This window comes from Adiantum capillus-veneris, chromosome 19, assembly GCF_014529385.1.
Source record: "Adiantum capillus-veneris isolate H3 chromosome 19, ASM1452938v2, whole genome shotgun sequence".
Classification (NCBI taxonomy): Eukaryota; Viridiplantae; Streptophyta; class Polypodiopsida; order Polypodiales; family Pteridaceae; genus Adiantum; species Adiantum capillus-veneris.
Genome location: NC_140949.1, coordinates 13,186,894 through 13,207,509, shown reverse-complemented (window position 1 = coordinate 13,207,509; position 20,616 = coordinate 13,186,894). Strand labels below are relative to the sequence as shown.

The following is a 20,616-nucleotide window of genomic DNA, read 5'->3' as shown; positions in this document are numbered from 1 at the left end:
CCCATGGCAGCAGGTCCAGCGCGCTCTTTAGGTGACTGGCTAGAGTTCAGAGGTTTGTCAAAGGAGGTCCAGGGCCTTCAGTTACAGGGCATGAGAGGGGTGCAGAGCATGTGCCAGGACATCTCACAGTCAGTTCCAGCTAAGTGGCTCACGCCCCTCAAGCCAGTAGCACCTCGGTGGATGGGAGCCTTCACACAACCGGAGGTTCTCATGTGAGTCAAGGCCTGCTCAGAGATTGTCCCAGCTCTTTTCTTGGAGCTTCAGGGTGGGGGACGCCTTCAGTGAGTTGCAGTAGAGGCCCCGTTGGTAGCAGAGTGGTGTTTTCAAAGGATCCAAGTAGTGGGCATCTGTGGGAGGACCGTTGTCATAGACCCTAACCTAGCAGCTCTTGAGACTGGACACTGGAGGCTGTGGGCGTGGGAGTGTTGTCCACTGGCACGAGTACAGTGGGATCCTGGTGAGTGGGTATGGAGGGATCCCTTCTCTTCTGCAGACTACCCAGGAGTCCCATTCTTTCAGTACACTATTCGACTGGGACGTCATATACTAGCAGCACAAAGAGAGGCCCGTCCCGCTGCAGCACCTCATTGGCAGGAGGAAGGGTTCACAGCTGAGTTCTTGGTAGTTTTTTGGGAGAGGTTGTGGGACTCCAGACAGCAGAGGCGAGTCACCTTGTTTCAGTGGCTGGTCGCACACAGAGCTACAGCAATCGGGAGCTGGCTAGTGCATAGTGGTCTCTCGATCGCATGTCAGCTTGTGACCACCTTGTGGAGAGTCAACGTCACTGTCTTTGGGACTGTCCCTCGGCCCAGCAGGTGTGGCTACGAGTTCTTCGGCTCATGCCTACTCTCTCCACGGCTCGACAGTACACTTGGGGAGCAGCGGCTTGGTCCATCTCAGGCGCGGCACTTCAGTTTGAGCTATCTTCCACCAGCAGGATGATAGTGATGCAAGAGAGGCGACCTACACTCCAGCCTGCTACAGAGCTTACTCCACAGGAGTGGTGCAGTGAGAGAGAGGAGTGTTGGGAGCTCATCAGTGGCCCCATGCCACTAGCAGAGAGTGTTCGTGACTTCTAGCTAGAGCTGATCCACACTCTCAGAGGATAGTTCGAGGGACTACAGGGCAGCTCCGACCGCATGCGAGAGCGCAGAGAGGCTTTCCTTCGACTCTTGTGTCCTGGGCCTTTCTACACCATGGTCCAAGGTGTACTCCGATGGCACTACCGAACACCTGTGTGGCTTTTCCCTCCCCACATTTCTTGATTTAGCCCCATTGTACATATGCTGGTTTTTTCATAGGGAGAGTCTCCCACCATGGTTGTTGTAGCCCTCTCTTGAAGAGGTGGTTGTAGCCCTATGGGCAGTTTCATTAACTAATAGAAGGATCTTTTTCTCGGGAAAAAAAAAAAGGTGGTGCAGTTGTAAAGTTTAGCACTTTCAGCGGCTTTGAGGATAAGGCAAAGGCTCTTACTTTCCTCCAGTAGTTTGATACAGCTTATGCAGGAGGGAATTTCACAGAGGCCTCTAAGGTCAGGAAAGCTGCCACTTTCTTGAAAGACAATGTGCTTACATGGTGGACGACCCTCTTGATGCAAGGACAAGCACCCGCCACATGGGTATACTTCAAGCAAATGTTTGCATCTGCGTGGCTGTCAAATGAATTTGAAGCCGATGTCATGACGGATTGGCACCAACTCACTGTGGCTACTTGAAAAGCCTACAGAAGTACAATCAAAGGTTTTGCAAATCATTGCTTTCAGTAACCTCCTACAAGTTTGTGCCACTGACCGAGCAGATTGAGAAGTATTGTTGTGGGTTGCCTAAAGGGCTTCGGGATTACTGTACAAAGAACAAAGTGGCTACCCTCACTCAACTTATGGAAGTTGCCAACACTAGTCTTGCCTTGTTGAAGGGAGAGGACAGTGGGTTTCGTGGCAACGTGAAAGGGGGGCAGCAAAAGAAAAAATTCAGCAAAGAAGCCCTTGTGAAAACGGCTCTTGAAGCATCACAGGGGTCAGAAAAGGTTAACAAGGACAAGGACTCAGCCGGGACTTCTAAAGCGCAGGCATAGAAACAGAAAAGGAAGCCTTTTGTGCGTAAGCCGCTCGAGGAAAATAAGGTCTTGATGGATGCAAAAAAATGCTTAGATGCAAGCAACTTGGTCACTTTGCTGCAGATTGTCCACAAAGGGAAAGACCAGTTGACTCGGATGATAAGGAGGACAAGAAAGGAAAGAAGCCTAAGCCCACGGCAGGTTTGGTGCCAGATATGGTGGGTGACAGGCCAACTACAGATGCCAGCGAGTTATGCAGAGCATGGGGTAAAGTCAGAGATCTGACGACACTCATCTTTTTTGATCCAGGTGCCAAAGCAAACTTTATCTCACCAGAGTTAGCTATAAAGCTGGGCATCAGAGCTAAACAGATGGGGTACACGGCAGAGGCAAGGTTGGCATGTCCTGGCCACTCAGAGTGTGTTACTCCCATTATTGGAAAACTGCGTCTACATATTCAATCTTATGTGGACACTAAAGAGTTCTATATCATGCCATTGGAAGGGTGTGATGCGCTACTGGGAATCTTGTGGATGTTCAAAGTACATGGTGTGCTGGATGTCTTCTACAAAACGATCACCCTTCATCATAGGGACAAAACTCATGTTTTGGATGTAAAGCTCAAAGGGGAGTCTGTCCCTATTGTATCTGCTTCGGCTATCACTTCTATCATTAAAAATCATCTTTCTACGCACTTGATTTTTGCACGTGATGTTTCAAATAATTGTCAGTCAAATTTATTTGTGTTAGATAAAGAAAGGTCAGCATTTTTGCGAGAGTTTAATGACTGTTTTTGTCAAAAGACGGGCACCACGTACCAATAGAAAAGAACAGACTGAACAGACTTTTAGCACTTTAATAACAAGTGAACTGAAAGAGAGAGACGACACACGACATGGAGTGGCGGACTTCCACCCCAGAGAGTATTGGCCCCAAACCTTGGCGCCCCTTTCGGTATTTCTGTATATTGCATCATCAAGGTACAAGCCGATACTCCAGACTCTACACCTTCTCCAAGAAGCATGCCAAAGAATGAGCCCATGGCCTCATATTTAAAGGCCCTAGGTCCCAAAAGCAGTTTACATGAAAAGCCTTCAAACTCAAAAGCATCTGGTCCAAAAGCAATGCCCAAAAGCTGCCAACGTAAATCACGGAAATCTATACAACTGCCACGTCAACAGTCAACGAAAAAGCGGAAATCCGTATAGGCTGCCGCGTCAGCATGTCAGTGCAATTTCCGGAAATTCGTACATCTTCAAACTCAAAAGCATCTAGTCCAAAAGCAATGCCCAAAAGCTACCAACGTAAATCATGGAAATCCGTACAACTGCCACGTCAGCAGTCAGCGCAAAACGCAAAAATCCGTATAGGTTGCTATGTCAGCATGTCAGCGCAATTTCCAAAAATTTGTACAATCTGCCACATCAGCAATCAGCGCAAAATCCGGGCTGTCCATACAAATCTGCCACGTCATCAGTTGCTTCTGCTTCTTCTATTGCTTCTACTTCTTATGCTGCTTCTTCTAGGGTTGAGGCCCCTTAGCCGAGATCTACAAGTTGGCTCCGTTCTTCAGGGCTTGACACGTCAACAGTTTGTGGCATCCCCCCCTTCTTGAAAGAAAATAATCGTCCGCAATTACAGCATATCTGCAAAACAACTCAAGTTAGCTCGAAAATATCCGAGGGACAATCAGTTTGCTATTTTTTTTTGTTAAGGAGTTGGCTTCTCCTCTCAGCTCTTTTGATCAAGGAGTTGGCTTCTCCTTTCGTCCAGATCGGAACTCTTGATATTCCGGCGTAGTAAAATTGGCCATCACACCCAGACCGCACTGATCTTCTATGGGTGTCTTGATGCACTAAGATTACATACCCAGGCAATCTCATCCAATTAGGAATATTCAGTAGTTGGCACATCACAATGCAACACAAATGCTCACATATGCATGTTACAGACACAACAAACAGCGCCGCTAAGCACTCCCCTAAGACAAACGGTCTGCGGTATGAAGCTACTCAACGACTACCTCGTCACTTCCCTTGTAAATAACCTGAAAAGGTCCCGGCCATGAGCTCAGAGGACTGTGCAACCAAACACTCCCCAGACCGCAGTCTGCATCACTTGGAGGTTCAAGCGTACAACCAAACGCTCCCCAGGCATCGGCCTCCACTGTTCAGAGGTTTTCTAGCATACAACGGAATGCTCCCTAGACATCGTCGTGCGTCGTTCCGAGGTTTTCAAACATACAACGGAACGCTCCCCAGGCATCGGCCTACGTCGTTCCAAGGTTCAAACAATACCAAAACAGTATTTCTCACTTCTCCACCCGGGAGTAAAATCACCAATCATTGAAACCAATATTTAAAATCAGAGTCAAACAATTCAAATCGGCACCAAGACAGGTTTAAAACAGATAGCATCCATTTCAAACAATACTTTCTCAAACAATGTTCAAAAGTATCTAACTAGAAAACAACTAGAGAGGTCATTCAAAGCTTTGCTCGAACAACCGAACTTCGAGGACAACTGGCTTGCTCTTCTGCATCACGGTGATGGTTCGGTTCCGAACCTGGAGAGTTGCATCATTCTTGTCGTGTCAGGGCATGCCCAAGAGAACGTCGCAATTGCCCAACTTCATAATGTGGAAATCGGCTTTTCCATGATAATCTTGTATAGTCACCGGAAGAGCACCAATGAGCGGTACCACTTTCTGAGTTTGCCCCATGGCTAGCTCAGCTTCAATTTCTCCACCCTCTGCATCATAATCAAAGTGCATCTGGTTCAAGAATTCTGGATGGATGAAGTTCTGGATAGCTCCGAGGTCAAAGAAAATAAGGGCTTTCAAGCCATTGACTTTTCCATAAGCTCTGCATAATTCATTAAAACTCTCGAGGTGTATACCATAAATATCGGGTATTGTCCAATAGCAGGTCTAGCCTCTTGACTGGAGGTGGCCCTGGGGATCTGTCTGATGTGGGAGCAGAAGGTTGCACTAAGGACGTCAAGGCTCACTCAGGACATGTATTGAACGTATGCCCTGTTTGGAAACATTCGAAGCATCGGCCTTCTTGTAACAAGGCGTGTCATTGACGGTGTGTCAGACGAGGCCGTTGAGGTTGGTTTTCACGGGATTCTCGAGAATTTGTTCGTTGTTGCCGGGAGTTCTTGTTAGTGGCCGGAGGAACTCCAACTTTCCCTTCATGAGCTTCTAGCCGACCGCGGCATGGTCCATAAGCTCTTGCATGGTAGAGACTTGCTTGGAGAGAATATTCCTGCAATGGTGATGGTAGTCCAATGGTGTAGCGCTCGCACTGGTCCTCCAAGGAAATAACTTAAAGAAGGACATTGGAAGGTACACGTCGAGAAACCTTTGGTTATAGTCCCCCATGGTTTCGGTGGCAAGCATTTTCAAGTTGCCCCACTCCGCCAAAATCCGGACTTCAAACATAGAAGTCATGTGACTGCGTGCAAAAACTGTCTTGAAAGCTTGCCAGGTCCTTGGAGCATGCAGTTGTGTCGCGATTGAACTCCACCATTGCATAGCATTATCTTTAAGAAATCACGTTGCTCGAGAAATCTTGGATTCTTCTGTAGAGTTGCCCAAAGCATAGATGTTGTCAAATTGTTGTAGGAATTGTAATGCTTTCTTCCGATCTTTCACCCCAGAAAAAGTGAAAAATTTGATTGTTGTACTGCCATCCTTGAAATCTTTGGGTTGGTTAGGCGCATATCCCGGGTATGGATAATCAGGGTTGTCCACGTTCGACGTACGGGACGTTCCGTACGTTCCGTACGTTCCGTACGGAACCGTACGACTCGTACGTTCCGTACATGAATCGTTCGGGTTTTTTTTTTTTTTTTTTTTGTGGGGCGATTTTTTGTGTGGGAATGTTTTGCATCTCGACTGCATTTGAACAAGAGCCTAATGGCTGCATTGGCTCAAACCACCATGACCTATGTGCGACGAGGCTTGGGTAGCGGATCTACTATGGCCGCCACCACTTTGGAGATCATGATTCTTCTTTCTTCGGACATTGTCGTTTCCAATGTCCATGGACAGATCTTTCATGTTCTAACTTGTAAGACTTAAGTTACAAGTATTTAGTACTAAGCAGTGTTAGAAAAAAGCCAGGGTCTACTGTATTTTAACCGGTTGAAATTATAAAATCCCGGTTAGATTTTGAGCTTGCCTCTAAGAAAACCGGCAAATTTACACAAGTTTTAGTGTAATTACCGGCAAAAGCTTCAAATTTTGACCTAAAAACTCAAGTTTTCCCTTATTTTGATCGGTTAGGAAAAATGTTTGTTTCTAGCCCTGGTACTAAGTACTAAGGTCGATGTCATGACTCATATGATCTATCATGTGTAAGACGCATGATTTTTTTTTGCATCGTACGTTACGTCACCGTACGTCTAATTTTTTTTAGTTCGATTAGTACCACACGTCTTCGTACGTGTACCCGTCGTACGTGACCGTACGTGTCAACTATGTGGATAATAAGGGTATCCATATGGGCTCCAACCATTGTAGCCTGGTGGCGGCGGTGGTGGTGGTGGTGGAGGTGGGGGCAACGGCGGTGGCAAAGGCGATTGCATTGGATCAGGGTCAAATGGCTGCACCATATTTCTGAAGACTCCCCCGATCGGAACAGATGTCTGGGAAGGTTGCCGGTTGGAAGCTCTCGTACTTTCGGCTTGAAGTTTCGGGTACCGAAGGAGAAGGTACCACCTGAGGCATCAGAGGGGGTAACATGTAATTCAAAAATTGTTGAAAACTTTGCAACATCGGAAGATTTTGCTCAGGATGCCGCAAAAGAATGTCTTGAAGCTCGTCGAGTAGAAACTGCAAATATTCTGTTGAATCCATAAACGCCATGTCTTGGGTTCTTTATGGCTTATACCCTGTAAGACAAGGCGATGAAGACAGGAGCGCGCCAATGCGTGATGAAGTAAGGGTGGGAGTGGCTAATAAGTCCAGTGTCGGAGCACGAAGATTCTTCAAATAAAATTCTCTCTGGTTTTCTCTTTTGTCGGACCAGTATGCTTCCAGAAAAGCACACGCCTGATGCTCTGATACCACTGTCACAAGACGGGCACCACGTGCCAATAGAAAAGAACAAACTGAACAAACTTTTAGCACTTTTTTTTTTCCGAGAAAAGATCCTTCTATTAGTTAATGAAACTGCCCATAGGGCTACAACCTCCTCTACAAGAGAGGACTACAACAATCATGATGGGGAGACTCTCCCAATGAAAAAACAACATATGTACAATGAGGCTAGATCATGGGATGGGAGGAGGGAAGAGCCACACAGGTGGACGGTAGTGCCATCTGAGCACACCCTCGTCCATGGTGAAAAATGGCCCAAGACGCCAAAGTCTAAGGAAAGCCTCTTTGCGCTTCCTCATGCGGTCGGAATTGCCCTGGAGTCTCTCGAACTGTCCTCTGAGAGTATGAACCAGCTCAAGCCAAAGATCCCGAACAGTCTCTGCTGGTGGTACAGGCCGCGCCTCGAAGATGCAGAAGCAATGGGCCCGCCAGATGAACTAGAGTGTCAGGCCACTGATGAGCTCCCAACACACTTCTCTCTCATTGCACCACTCCTGTGGAGTAAACTCTGTGGCAGGCTGGAGTGTAGGTCGCCCCCCCTGCATCACTATCATCCTGTTGGTGGATGATAGCTCAAATTGAAGTGCCGGGCCCGTGAGAGTGGACCAAGCAGCTACCACCCAAGTGTAACAGACTTGGACACTCCAAGTCAAGAATCAATCGCGACAACACCAAATAACCACTTCAAACAATTCACAGATCACAATAGATTTGCACTGGCCCGGTGGAGTTCCGTGCATAGAGATATTGGCCCCAAAGAGTAGCGCCCCTTTCGGTATTTCTTTTTGTATTAATCAATTCAAAGTACAAGAGAGTGGCTCGGGAGTCACTCTCAGACTCTGCGTCCAGATGCTCTGAGAAGTGAGGCCCTTACCACTAATTTAAAGGTTACAAGGGATGCCCAAAAGCAGAGCCCCAAAAGCTTCAAATCAAAAGCAATTGCTCTCTCTCTCTCACAGAGAGTCAAAACTTGAAAGCAAAAGCATTCTCTCTCTCTTTCTCATTGTAGAGAAAAAGCAAGATTTGCGTCGCTCATCATTAAACAAAAACAAATACCGAAAGGGCCAATATCTCTAGGCATGGAACTCCGCCGGGCCAGTGCAAATCTATTGTGATCTGTGAATTGTTTGAAGTGGTTATTTGGTGTTGTCGCGATTGATTCTTGACTTGGAGTGTCCAAGTCTGTTAAACCAAGTGTACCGTCGAACAGTGGAAAGAGCAGGCATTAGCCGAAGAACACGAAGCCACACCTGCTGTGCCAAGGGACAATCCCAAAGACAGTGACGCTGACTCTCCACAAGGTGGTCACAAGCTGTGCATGCAGACAAGAGGCCACTATGCACAAGCCAGCTCCCAACTGTTGTAGCTCTATGTGCGACCAGCCACTAAAACAAAGTGACTCGCCTCGGCAGTCTGGAGTCCCACAACCTCTCCCAAAAAGCTGCCAAGAACTCAGCTGTGAGACCCTCCTCTTGCCAATGAGGTGCTGCAGTAGGGTGAGCCTCTCTGTGCTGCCAGTATGTGACGTCCCAGTCGAACAGATCCAACAAGAAGTGATGTACCACATAGTGGCCAACAACACCAGGTTGGCCGCTACAACTCTGCCAGCCAAAGAAAGTCGTGCGGAGCTCCAATGTAACAACTTCCTCATGATAGACAGGAGGAGGGGAGCAATCTACTGCTCAGGAGACAAGTCCAAACCAACTTGACAGCCCAAGTACCGAACTGCAGTCCTTGGGGGAATCCACCTGAAACCCTCACATGGCATCCAATCGGGCACAAGAGCACTACCAACCGAGAAAGCCACTGTCTTTCTCCAGTTGATCAGTGCACCAGATGCACAACAAAAGGTCTCAAGAGCCTGCTCACACTTGTGAAGGTTGGCCTCCTGGCCATCCAAGTACAAGGTTGAGTCGTCAGCAAAGTCAGCGTCCAGTAGCTCATCTCCCCGAATAGGGGGTGCTAAGCCCTGTAAACCAACCTGCTGCGACACCAAAAACCTGCTCATCGCCTCAGCATAGAACAGAAAGAGGAAAGGGCAAGAGGGCATCCCTGTCTGACCGAACGTGTGAGCATGAAACGATCACCTCTACCTCCTGACAAAAGTACCTGACTGTGTGTCCGTCTGTACAAAGCTGACACCCCTCTGATCCAAGCATCTGAGAAGCCCATCCTACGTAGAGTGCCCTCTAGAAAGTCCCAGTCAACTCTGTCGTAGGCCTTCTCAAAATCGAGAAGAAGAATCACCAGATCCTCACCACGGAGCCGCGCTAGGGCAGAAGCCTCCCAAAAAGTAAAGATGTTGTCAAGGATACTGCGCTCCTTGACAAAACCTATCTGAGTCCCATGTATAAGGCTCTCAAGAAGTGGCTGGATCCTCAAACTGAGAGCCTTGGCAAGAATTTTGTAGGCTGAGTTGAAGATGGCGATGGGGCGCCACTGTCGAATCTCATCCAAGGAGCCACCCTCCTTGGGAATGAGGTAGATCAGACTCTCACTCATACTGTCAGGCATCTCTCCTGTGTGCAAGATGTACTGAAAAGCACTACAGAGATCTGGGCCAAGCAAGTCCCAGTACTCTAAGAAAAATCTAGGAGTCAAGCCATCCTCACATGGACAGCTACCACGGGGGAGTGCACTAAGAGCCGTGTGCAACTCCTCGAGATAAAGTGGCAGCTCAAGCCTCTAACGCATCTCCTTAGTCACAAGGCAAGGCATCCGTGCCCACATCTGCTCCTTGCATGCATCCTGCAGGACGCTCTGACTGAGGCTCTGCAGGCAGTAACTCACGGTAAAAGTCAGTAGCAACTTCGCGCATGTCCTCTTGCTCAGAAGTAACTGACCCGTCGAGCCTCCTCAACTGACTGACCTTGGTATGTGTATGCCGAGGTCCCACTGCCTCGAAGAAAGCACCAGTCACTCTGTCACCCACCTGTGTCCACTGAGATGCTTGTTGATGGAAATCAAACTCATCGCGCCACTCCTTAGTGCCAACAAGCTCCTGGCGAGCCTGCTGTAGCTGCTCCTCCAACCAAGGAATGTCTGGATGCTGCTCCTGCATTTTCTGCAAGGAAGCAACGCCCCGTCTGAGACGCTGCTCCTCCTCTCTCGCTGCAGCCAGGCGAGCCAAAGACTCCTGGAGAAAGAAACGACTAATCTGAGCTAGTCCTGAGGCCACTCTGTCAGCAGGAGATTCCTGCATGTCCAAGCTCTCTGTCCAGAGAGCCTCTACATGCTCTCTGAGTGCAGAGTCCAGCAAGACCCTCTCAGGGATGCGAAGCATCGTGCTCCCCCTCCTCTGTCTGTCTGCCACTGTGAGGATCACTGGTGCATGGTCCGAGAAGGAAGTCCCTGCCAAAATGCCAACTGTCCTACCCAAGTCACTGAAATGGTCACTAGTGTAGAAGCGATCTATCCGCGATAGATTCACTCCTCCCACTCAGCGGTCTCGAAGAATGAAGAGGAGCATAGGTGTCACTTGACCATTGTGTTCGAAGAGCTGCACAGTCACAGGTTACCTGTTAATCCTAAGAAAAGTGAATTTTTCTTGGAAGAGATCCACTTTCTTGGCCACAGTGTCAAAGGATGGTGTCCGAATGGATCCCTCAAAGGTTGAAGCTATACAGACATGGCCAGAGTTAAAGATCATGCATGATGTCCGAAGCTTCTTGGGATTGTGCTCATACTATAGAAGGTTTATCATTACTTTTGCAGAGATAGCTTCACCTCTTCACGCTTTGCAAAAGAAAGAGGTCACTTTCAGAAGGACCCAAAGACGGATTCCAGCTTTCAGTCTCTTAAAGGAAAAGTTGACTTCATATCCCGTGATTGTTTTACCAAACCTCACAAAGTCATTCGTGGTCCAGTGTGACGCGTGTGGCAATAGCATCAGAGCAGTGCTAATGCAAGATGGTCGGGTAGTAGCCTATGAGAGCAGAATCCTACAAGGGCCAGAAAAGACAATGCAAATCTGTGAGAGAGAGTTATTGGCCGTGATTCATGTGCTCTCTAGCTGGAAGCACTACCTGTTAGGTGTTGATTTTGTTGTCCAGACAAATCATCAGACCTTGCGATACTTCTTGACACAGTCAAAGCTATCCGAAAAGCATAAGCGATGGGCAAACATTCTTTCTATGTTCCATTTCCAAATTATGCATGTGGAAGGCAAGAAGAATGTTGTGGCTGATGCGTTATCAAGGAAGCCACAAATTTCAGCTGTGTCGATTCCTTATCATCATGAGCTCAATGACATGAAGGAATAGTATGCTACTGATGAAGATTTTGCAAGGATCTTTGAACAGTTGCAAGATGGGCAACGTCATGAGCACTACCTCCTCAGAGACGGTTTTATGATGATGTATGGCAGACTTGTGTCACTAGGCCATTGCAACATAAGGTCATGGTAGAAAGTCATGTCCCAACGTATGCAGGGCATCATGGAATTGATGCGACAGTTAAAGCGGTAGAGACATTCTTTTATTGGCCTACTTTGAAAAGAGATGTGGATACCTTTGTGCGAGCATGCGTGATTTGCCAAAAGGTCAAGTTTGACAGGCGAAAGGCACCAAGGTTGTTACAGCCACTGTCGATTCCGGATAAGCCATGGGAAAGCATTGCTATGGATTTTATCTTTGATCTTCCAAGAACACCAACAGGGAATGATGGTATATGGACCATTATTTGCAGGTTCAGCAAGCAGGTCCATTTTATCTCTGTCAGGAAGAAGATAAAATCTGACAAGATGGCACGGTTGTTCATGTACAATGTGTTTAGGTACCGTGGTATGCCACAATCAATTGTCAGTGATCGTGATCCTCGCATGACGAGTTTGTTTTGGAGAGGATTATTTGAGAACATGGGCACTATACTCAAGTTCTCGTCTTCGTTTCATCCAGAAATTGATGGACAGTCAGAAGAGGCTAATTCTACTGCCTTGGATCTGCTGAAATGTTATGTGCCAGATAATAAGGGCAAGTGGGAACACTAGTTGCCTATGCTTGAGTATGCGTACAACAATACGGTGCATTTGTCCACAGGCAAGGCACCTTTTGAGATTGTTGAAGGTGGCAAAAAGGTTCCTCCCATTTTGCATACAAAGGATAAGATCTTTGAGGCAGATCGTTGTGTTGAGAACATGGATGAAATGTGTAAGAAAATCAAAGTTGCCTCGGAGAAGACTCATGCAAAGCACAAAAGGGTTGTTGATTGTCACCGTCGTGAATTATTGTTCACACCTGGTGATTGGGCACTTTTACAATTTGAAAAGGGCTAGGTTAAAGAAGATGAAGGGCAAGGTAAGATTGTTTCTAAAGCTCAGCATGCGTTACTATGGGCCTTTTCAAGTGCTTGATAAGATCAGCGATGTTGCTTATAGGCTGAAATTGCCTAACACTTGGAAGATTCATAACGCGTTTCACGTGAGTCTTCTAAGACCCTTTGTGGGTGATGTGCCAGAAGATATGCCACAGGAGGATCAACCAGAAGTTGAGGAACTTGATGAGGTCTTGCTACCTAAGCAGATTTTGGCACATAAGGAAAGAAAAGTTAAAGGGACAAGTTGCAAGACGCTATTTGGTGAAGTTCAAGAACTATCCACCTATGGATGCAAAATGGATGGAAGAGCATCCACTATCAGAGTCACCAAATGTATTGCAGCTTTACCTTGAGGCGTTTGGGTTACAGCCTACGTATGCCCCAACTCAACGTGTTCAAAGGAGGGGTAAGTATAGAGCTAGCACATCAACAATACATATGGATTCAGTGTAATAGAAGTGTGCATCGCTCTTCAAGTGTTAATGGTATAATGCGCACTTCTATCATAGACTAAAATGACAAAAGTATGAAGGTCTCATTAAGTCATTTGTATCTATCTGTTATGACCTTTCGTGCGGGTACATGCAATGATAGAAGCGTCTAACAACAAAAGATCACCAATGGCATGTATATATGGCATGCAATCGAGGATGTTTGCGATTTCAAGAGAGGGGCATGTCACGAGGACATGTCAACTACTAATTACTGTGACAAGGACGCGGAAACTGCTAACCTTAGTTGTTGGTTTCTTTCCAATGATTTTTATTTAATTTTTGGGACCCTCTTTTTGAAGTTCCAAATGGCCGCACATTGTGTGGCCAGTGTGAAATGGCCGATAGCCGAGAGTTTCACCCGCAGACGGGAAGGCCTTCTCGCACGAGTTGGTGAGGCTGACCAGCACTGGAATCCAAGCAGTAAAAGGGTGTCTAGGCTCAGCTCAAAGTCATTTAGGTCCCCTCGCTACACATGTAAGTCGGTGGGTGCTAGGAAATTAACTCAAAAGAGGCATAAGGGACACATGGCGGCTCCAGGCTGATTTGCCAGAAGTATCAGCAAGAGGGGAGGGCTGATTTTCACTCATAAGTGACTACAGAGTGTGTGTGAGTAGTGGGTGCAGGTGATCACAGCTTTAATGGAAAGCTTGCCATCTCCCTTGCTCTATGTAGCGCGACGATTTGCTCTCGCGCATCTCTCTCTCCCCTTTGGCACATATGGTAATGCCCCACTAGATGGGCTACTCAGTTGACCATGTACAGTTCTGAGGGTTTATGCGCGTTTGCCAAGGCAAGAGCCTTCTGAACTGGAACAGGATTAGCTAATTGCGAATCCCCCACAGGTACGCATAGTCCCATCACGAAGGATTGCGAAAACGGAGAGTTTTCTCACGTGGAAACTCGTCCATTTCAAATGGAAATTGTTCCATTGCGTGCGGGAGCACCTAAGATACGCGTAGGCGGGGTCGCTCCGCCCAAAGCGATCCAAAACAGAGAATTACAGCCTGCTGTGTTTTTCTGTAGGTTTAGTGTTTCGCACCTAAACTGTAGGGAATCGCCAGGGGAGCCTCAAAAAGGCCTTGGATGCATGTACAGGGCAGTAGGCACCTAACCGTGGCAAAACAGAAAATTACAACACGATGAAATTGACCTACAGTTCAGCGTAAAGCTTCCATAATGCAGGGAAAAGCGTCATAGGCGTGTACTTTTGACCTACAAGGATTTTGCACCGTTATGTTGGCGAAATTGGGTCAAAAACCTACGATTACATTCATGGACAGGTCCGGACAGCTTGGTGGGAGTTAGGTGAAAGTGATCGGATTGTTTCTTTGAATTAAGAATAAAGAAATAGCAAAAGGGGTGCCAGTCTTTGGGGCCAACAAGTGTCGGCATCCGCTTGGTAGCGCTCTAGCCTCCAAGCCGTGTGTTTGACGTATCAATTTCCGTTACGGTTTTCATTTGCAAAGTTTCTCTGTGTCCTAAAGTCTAAATTAAAGTTTCGGGTGAAAGCCTATGTCTACCGCCCTACGGGCCGGTTTCATAGGGAAACGTATAATGAGTGCTCTTTGGGACTTCCTTTCTCATCACTTCCCTTCTTGCCAATTCTCCAAGCACCCGTGTGTGTGGGTTCAGAAATACCCATGCGCTTCAAGGGCTCTTACACTTCTTCATCTACTTTTCCAGTGTCTTTGACACCTATAACACACACATGAAGAGCTCTAGTCTTCCTCTTTTTCTCCTCCTCAATTATCATATTGATGATAGTGGATGTTGATGTGGCGTCATGCATCTTATCTTTTCCTTTCTTTGTGTCTTCGATCCACTTTTCAGCTTTATCAACCTTCTCTTGTGTTTTGAATAGGTGCTTCACCCATGAAGAGGTTGTCCGTGCCTTTGCTCTTCCTCTTCCCATAGAGTTTTCACCTACACACACACAGAGAAATGAAATGAAATGTTATATTAACGTTTGCAAAAGGCCAACATGACCTATGAGACCAAAATGTTACAAAATTGTGAATCTGATACCATGTCTGGGTACAAAAAGACTAGAACAAAAATACTACTACCACTACTAGAATCCATTCTGAGAGAGAGAGAGGTGAGAAAAATGCTAGAGAGAGAAGATGGAAAGAGTGTGGACAAGCCTTGCGATGGTAAACTCTACATACAAGAGAGATTACAAGGCTCACAAAATTTGAGTGGCCCCCTCTCCCTTATGAAGGAGACTACAAAATATGCCGGACTTACCTATAAGTAACCCATGTCAAATAAATGAGAATATGATGGGTCAAAATGCATAAAAATAGGGCGCCAACAAAAAGACCACAAGTGGCACACCGGACAAAATCCGGGAAACATCCCTCATGATGCCTCGTCTCTAGCAAAACCACAAGGCCAGGCATAGCTACAAAGAAACTCTCACTCACGAGATCTAGGTTACAAAACTGTTAAGAAAATTGTATTATAAAAAAAAGGCCGTAATGAAAAAGGCCACCCCTACCCTTTTAGTGCTAGTGGTAGTGGGCCGAAGGGAAAACCCAGGAGATGACCTCCAAAACTTACATTCCCTCTCAAATTCTGGGTAGACAAGACCGGGAATCAGGGTCCTCCAAGAGTGACGAAGAAATCTAGAAGTCCAGTCCATTGCTGAACCTTCCTACAAAATTCCACAAGCCCAACATAGAAAATCCTATCCACTAGTGGACACAAGTGCGCACAACCGCCATCAGTGTCCGCCGGGTCCATAGAGCCTGTGTCAGCCGTACAAGCTAGTGCTCCACTGCCTGTACACCATGCCATGTGGGCATGTCATCGATGGCTATAGGTTATAGGAAAAGTCGGAGATCGATCGCACCTCCTCTGGGAACTAGTCGAATCGAGCCATCTTGCTCCAAAGTCTGGCCCACAATGCTTCTTGGGGCAATTCCTTTGGATATGCCCATGTTCTCCCCACTTATGACATATCACCCCTTGCTTGGATCTCTCACCGATATTAGAAGTATCAATCATCCTTCGATGAGTAGAAAACCTTCTTCTGTATCTAGACATGTTGTCTTTGCAATAGGTGCCATCCCCCCTTTGGCCATAAAGCATGGGTCACAAGGTAGCCGCAATACCTCCCAGCCAGTATCATCAATCCAGTTGTTCTATTTCAACATGGATAACACAATGATCCTCCTTGAAACAAGGATCTAGGACCACCATCCAGGGGTAAGGGGATATGTAGAAAAGTGGGACTAGATGACAAGCTCCTCCGAGATTCAGAGCACTCCACCTGACACCAAGAGGCCACATATGGCTGGTATGATAGAACTCATCACTGAACGAGTACATCCAACCAACTCCATCAACACATCCGCCCAAGCAGACCATGCAAATCCAGTTAGAACCACCAATGTCTGTGTCGATGTACCCCACAACATAGACCCACTAGCTAAAATCAATCCAAAATCACCCCCTCTGCCACCCAAGTCTCCGACCGGCTGGCTGGAAATCTGCAAAGGTAGTGAGCACAAATGGTCGCACTCGAGTTATACCACGAGCTTCGCAGTAAACATAAGTAGTATCAACACATGTCTAGTGGGTAATTCTACTTGAGCTGCTCAAATGCGGCAACCTTTGTAGGTCCCCAAGTCAATGGTACACCTTTTTAAGTAAAGGTGTCCAACCACAAAGAAATCTCGAATAAATCTGTGATAGTAAGAACAGAAGACCAAGAAGCTGCTCACATCATGCACATTCTGCAAAATTGGTCAATTGTGAACAATCTGAACTTTTGTGAACATCCATACTAACACCTTGGGTGAAACATTATGCCCCTAGAAGTGTCTCTCTTCCACAAAGGACTCGCTTTTCTTTCCGTTGATCACCAATTTGTGGTCTTGCAGTGCTCTTAGCACTCTGTCAGATGATCTCTCTGCTCTTCTTTGGACTCGGAGAAAAACTGCCCACATACTGCCTATGCTCTCAAAAAACCCGATCCATCATCCTGTTGAATGTTGCAGGAGCATTAGTGAACCCAAATGGCATCACAAAAAACTCACAATCTGAAGGACGTCCTGAACGTGATCTTGTATACATCTTCAGGAGCGATCCTGATATTATGGTATCCATTCTTCAGATCGGTTCAACTAAAACAAGCAGAACCCTATAACCCGTCAAGTATATCATTGATTCTGGTTATTGGGACTTTTTTTGTTCTTGATGATGCTTTTATTGAGAGCCCTATAGTCGATGCACGACCTCCAAGATCTGTCTTTCCTGTGCACAAGTAGCACTGGTGAACAGATGAACAGAAAGCAAAAAGACTTGATTTCATTGAATTGGAAATGGTCGAAGCCAATAGAAGTGGCACAGACTACCCCTTGAGTTTTACATCTAGTACGGGGTGCCTGTCCATGCAAAAGTAAGTTCATCCACCAAATCTGTGCATTCCCCTTTAGAAATAAAGCTGATTTCCGAACTTTGGAAGCCTCAGTAAGGGTGCCGTGTCAAATTGTTGTACAAAAGCCAGAGCTTTGCTTGCTTATCGAGGCCGTTAGAAAATGTCAAACTTCAAACTCTAGCCTCCGTTTTTAAAGTCCTATGGTGCCTCCATAGGCGTCAAATGACCGTACATCGTCGGCCTTATGAGATGGTTGCCCTCTGAACCAAATGACCTCCCAAAATCTTGAGGCATCTCATCCTCATCCACGTCAATCATGCCTTTGATAGGGATCCATAGCAATCTTTGTACACGCTTGGCATAGCCCTGTGCAATCTTCTCCGGGGCCGCAGCATCTCTTCTTCAACCGTCTGATAATCTTGAGGCCCATCAACACCATAAGATCCATATGTGTCGGCACGTGCACCAAGAGCACCTTTGGCCGCCATATCCAGAAAAGAAAATTCCTTGCCCAAAAAGCCTCGAAAAGGCAATGATTCATGTCACTTGCTCAACCAATGTTCATGCTTTTCAAGTGGTGTTGAACTTGCTTTATATCTCCCTCTAAATCAAACACTACCTCATTGGAGAAGTGGATCCCTTCTGCATGATACATGAGTTTCCCCTCAATTTCATCGGAGTCTTCTTCTTTTAGGGTCAATTGATCCCTTCCATTGCGGATAAACTGTATTCATAGGCGACGCCTTCACATGCTTTGTGAAGTGAGGGTCCTGAGAATACTCGAGTAGGTGCTGCACAAGGAGTTCCACTTTGTGTTGCCGCTTCAGGTCCTAAGCATCGGATGCATCAACAGATGATTCGTCCCTTTCGGCTCACCCTCATCACCTCCTGTTCCTTCCTCCTAAACTGATTCCTTGACATCCTCTTCTTCCTCGACTTCAACTTCCTCTTCCACATACTCCTACTCTCCCTCAAGAATCATGAGGTGCTGCTGCAGCCACGGTGGCTGTAAAAAATACGATCAGGCTTTCTGTAGGAGAAAAGTTGATTGCTGCTCCGATATTAGTGTAACTGGCAAGTCATTGACAAGGCGGTGAAACAGAAAAACACACCACAAGCGGAAGCGAAACAGAAATCACTAGAACTGAAGAGAACCTAAAAAGGTGGAGACTAGACACACCAGGGTGGAGTTCCCCACTTAGATGCAGTGGCCCCTAAGGTAGACGTCCTTTTTTTCTTATTGATGTCTGAATAGATGCAACTGCTGGGAAATCGCTTTGCAATCTGCAACCATTCACCAATCTGCAGAGTGCGCCCAAGGCCATGAATTTAAAGGCACTTGGCCTAAAAAGCAATTGCTATCAAAAGCTGGCGCCCGAAATTCTGCAAAAGTAAATGCTTTCATATCTGCACCGAAAAGCAGCCCGCGTCCTGCCCCTGCCATTTCACCCCCATACAGAGATCACGTCAGCATGCAATGTGATGGTGCACCTTGTGAGAGATTGTCACGGGCTCACAAGGGCCACAGAAACTAGTTTGGTCCCACAGCAGCCAGATCTTTTAGAGCTCAGTTTATAGGCTCACAGCATATTCACAGACGTCTGGGTGAGAGTCAACATTAGTCACAGAGTCAAGGGGAGAAACAGAGCTAGCAGTAGACAAAGACAGATGGTTAGACAGCCCATCGTCGTTTATCACAGGTGGGAGAGACAATGGGAAGCTGCTTCCTGATAGAGCCCTTGATGGTAGGGTACCAGTGTAGTCTTAAGAGACTCCAACCTTGGATGAACTCGTTTCTGTGGCTTCATACTCAACTGTGCACTCAGCTATTCCCTCAAAGGTGCCACATTTAGAGGGTGGCATCTCAGTTGGTGGACAGGAAGAGGAGAGAGATTGTTGTCCTTTACTTCCTCCCCCTCTCATTCAAATGTTCTTTTACCCATGTGATTGCCACCTGTGGTCCTTGGAGATTTCCAGAGGCGCAGTCTAGAGATGCATCTACCTCTACTGCAGTACCCTCGAATGCAATAGCCCATCCTTCTAGAGAATGAGTTCTGCACCGATGCTAGATTATGATCATTCTTGGAAGACTTCTATAGTCCAGAGGCACTGGTAGAGTTAATTCTGGGAATCAGAATTTTTGGACGTATTACACACGATGGTGCAATGGGGAGGTTGGTATGGTCTGATTCTCAGCAACTATGGTGCCTTCCTATGGTGTTCCTTATGGATGACGACTGGAGTCCTGCCACATTCTAAGTGGGAGAAACTCGAGGAGAGCTACATCCTTTTCAAGGTCAGCAGAGAGAGCTTGTTAACAAGGATGCAGGACAGGATGCTTTCTCAGTCTCCAGATTTCGATGTTCATTACGAGTATGAGTCTTTTGATGGTCGGAGACTCGGAGTGCCTCAGTTGGCTCTCTAAACCGGCTGGTTGGATCTACACGGTTGCTACAGCAGTCCAGCGACTGGCGTAGGCTGTGAGGTAACAAAACTAAAGGAGCTGGATTGTCGGGTCACTTTCAGCAGCTATAAAATGCAGACATATAAACTTCTTGGTGGCTTCCATTGTCTTACAAAGCAGAAATAAAAGAGCACAAAAAAAGTAATTTAAAGAAAAAAAAAATGTCCAGGTAGATGAAGGAGAAAGGGCTAGAAACGTAGAGCTAGTGATTTATACATCCGATGTGCTGTTTCTGCTTTTATAACCTGGTTGCATGGTTTTTCTTGCAGGTGAATCCATTCCAATACGACTCTTTCTGAGCCCTTATGAGCTGACACCGACTTACAAAACTGTGAACAATAAGTTCAGTGTCCATTACTTCTTGAACCTTGTTCTTATAGATGAAGAAGGAAGGCGGTATTTTAAGCAGCATGAGATCACAACGTATCGCTCAGACGCCATTGAAACAAAACGCACGTAATACTTTTTAGAAGTTGTGAGGCATTTTTCTAATAACCAGCAGAGTAACAAGCTGATGTAAAGGTGTATGAGTTGGTACTCATTTTTGAAATAAATAGTTTTCTGTAAATATCATGAGCACTTTCTTTTGCATCCATCTTTTTTCACTGGCTCAACTAGCTTTCTTTGAGCAATTCAAAGAAGTCATCTGCAGATACAAAGAGCGGATTGTTTTGTATCTTCTACAGCTTTGTTGCGATGGAGAAAAACGTCACGTTACCTTATCAAAGATGCTCTCAGAGCGCTCGTCTTTCTCGTGAAGAGTCAAGAAGTTGGTTCCTGTTGAAAAAGTGTGGTACGC

The 20,616-nt window shown here is 46.5% G+C and overlaps 1 protein-coding gene across 3 annotated transcripts in view; it reads left to right on the top strand.

The window, feature by feature from the left end:
- The window catches only part of LOC147433588 (vacuolar protein sorting-associated protein 26B-like), a 129,119-nt gene extending 108,734 nt beyond the window's left edge, over window positions 1-20,385 (top strand). For all 3 annotated transcript variants that reach the window (XM_086490263.1, XM_086490262.1, XM_086490264.1), the window contains one exon: window positions 20,087-20,385. In XM_086490263.1, coding sequence (XP_086346389.1) covers window positions 20,087-20,277 — 191 coding nt within the window. In that variant the 3' untranslated portion in view covers window positions 20,278-20,385. The remainder of the gene's footprint in view (window positions 1-20,086) is intronic.
- The last annotated feature ends 231 nt before the right edge of the window (window positions 20,386-20,616 follow it).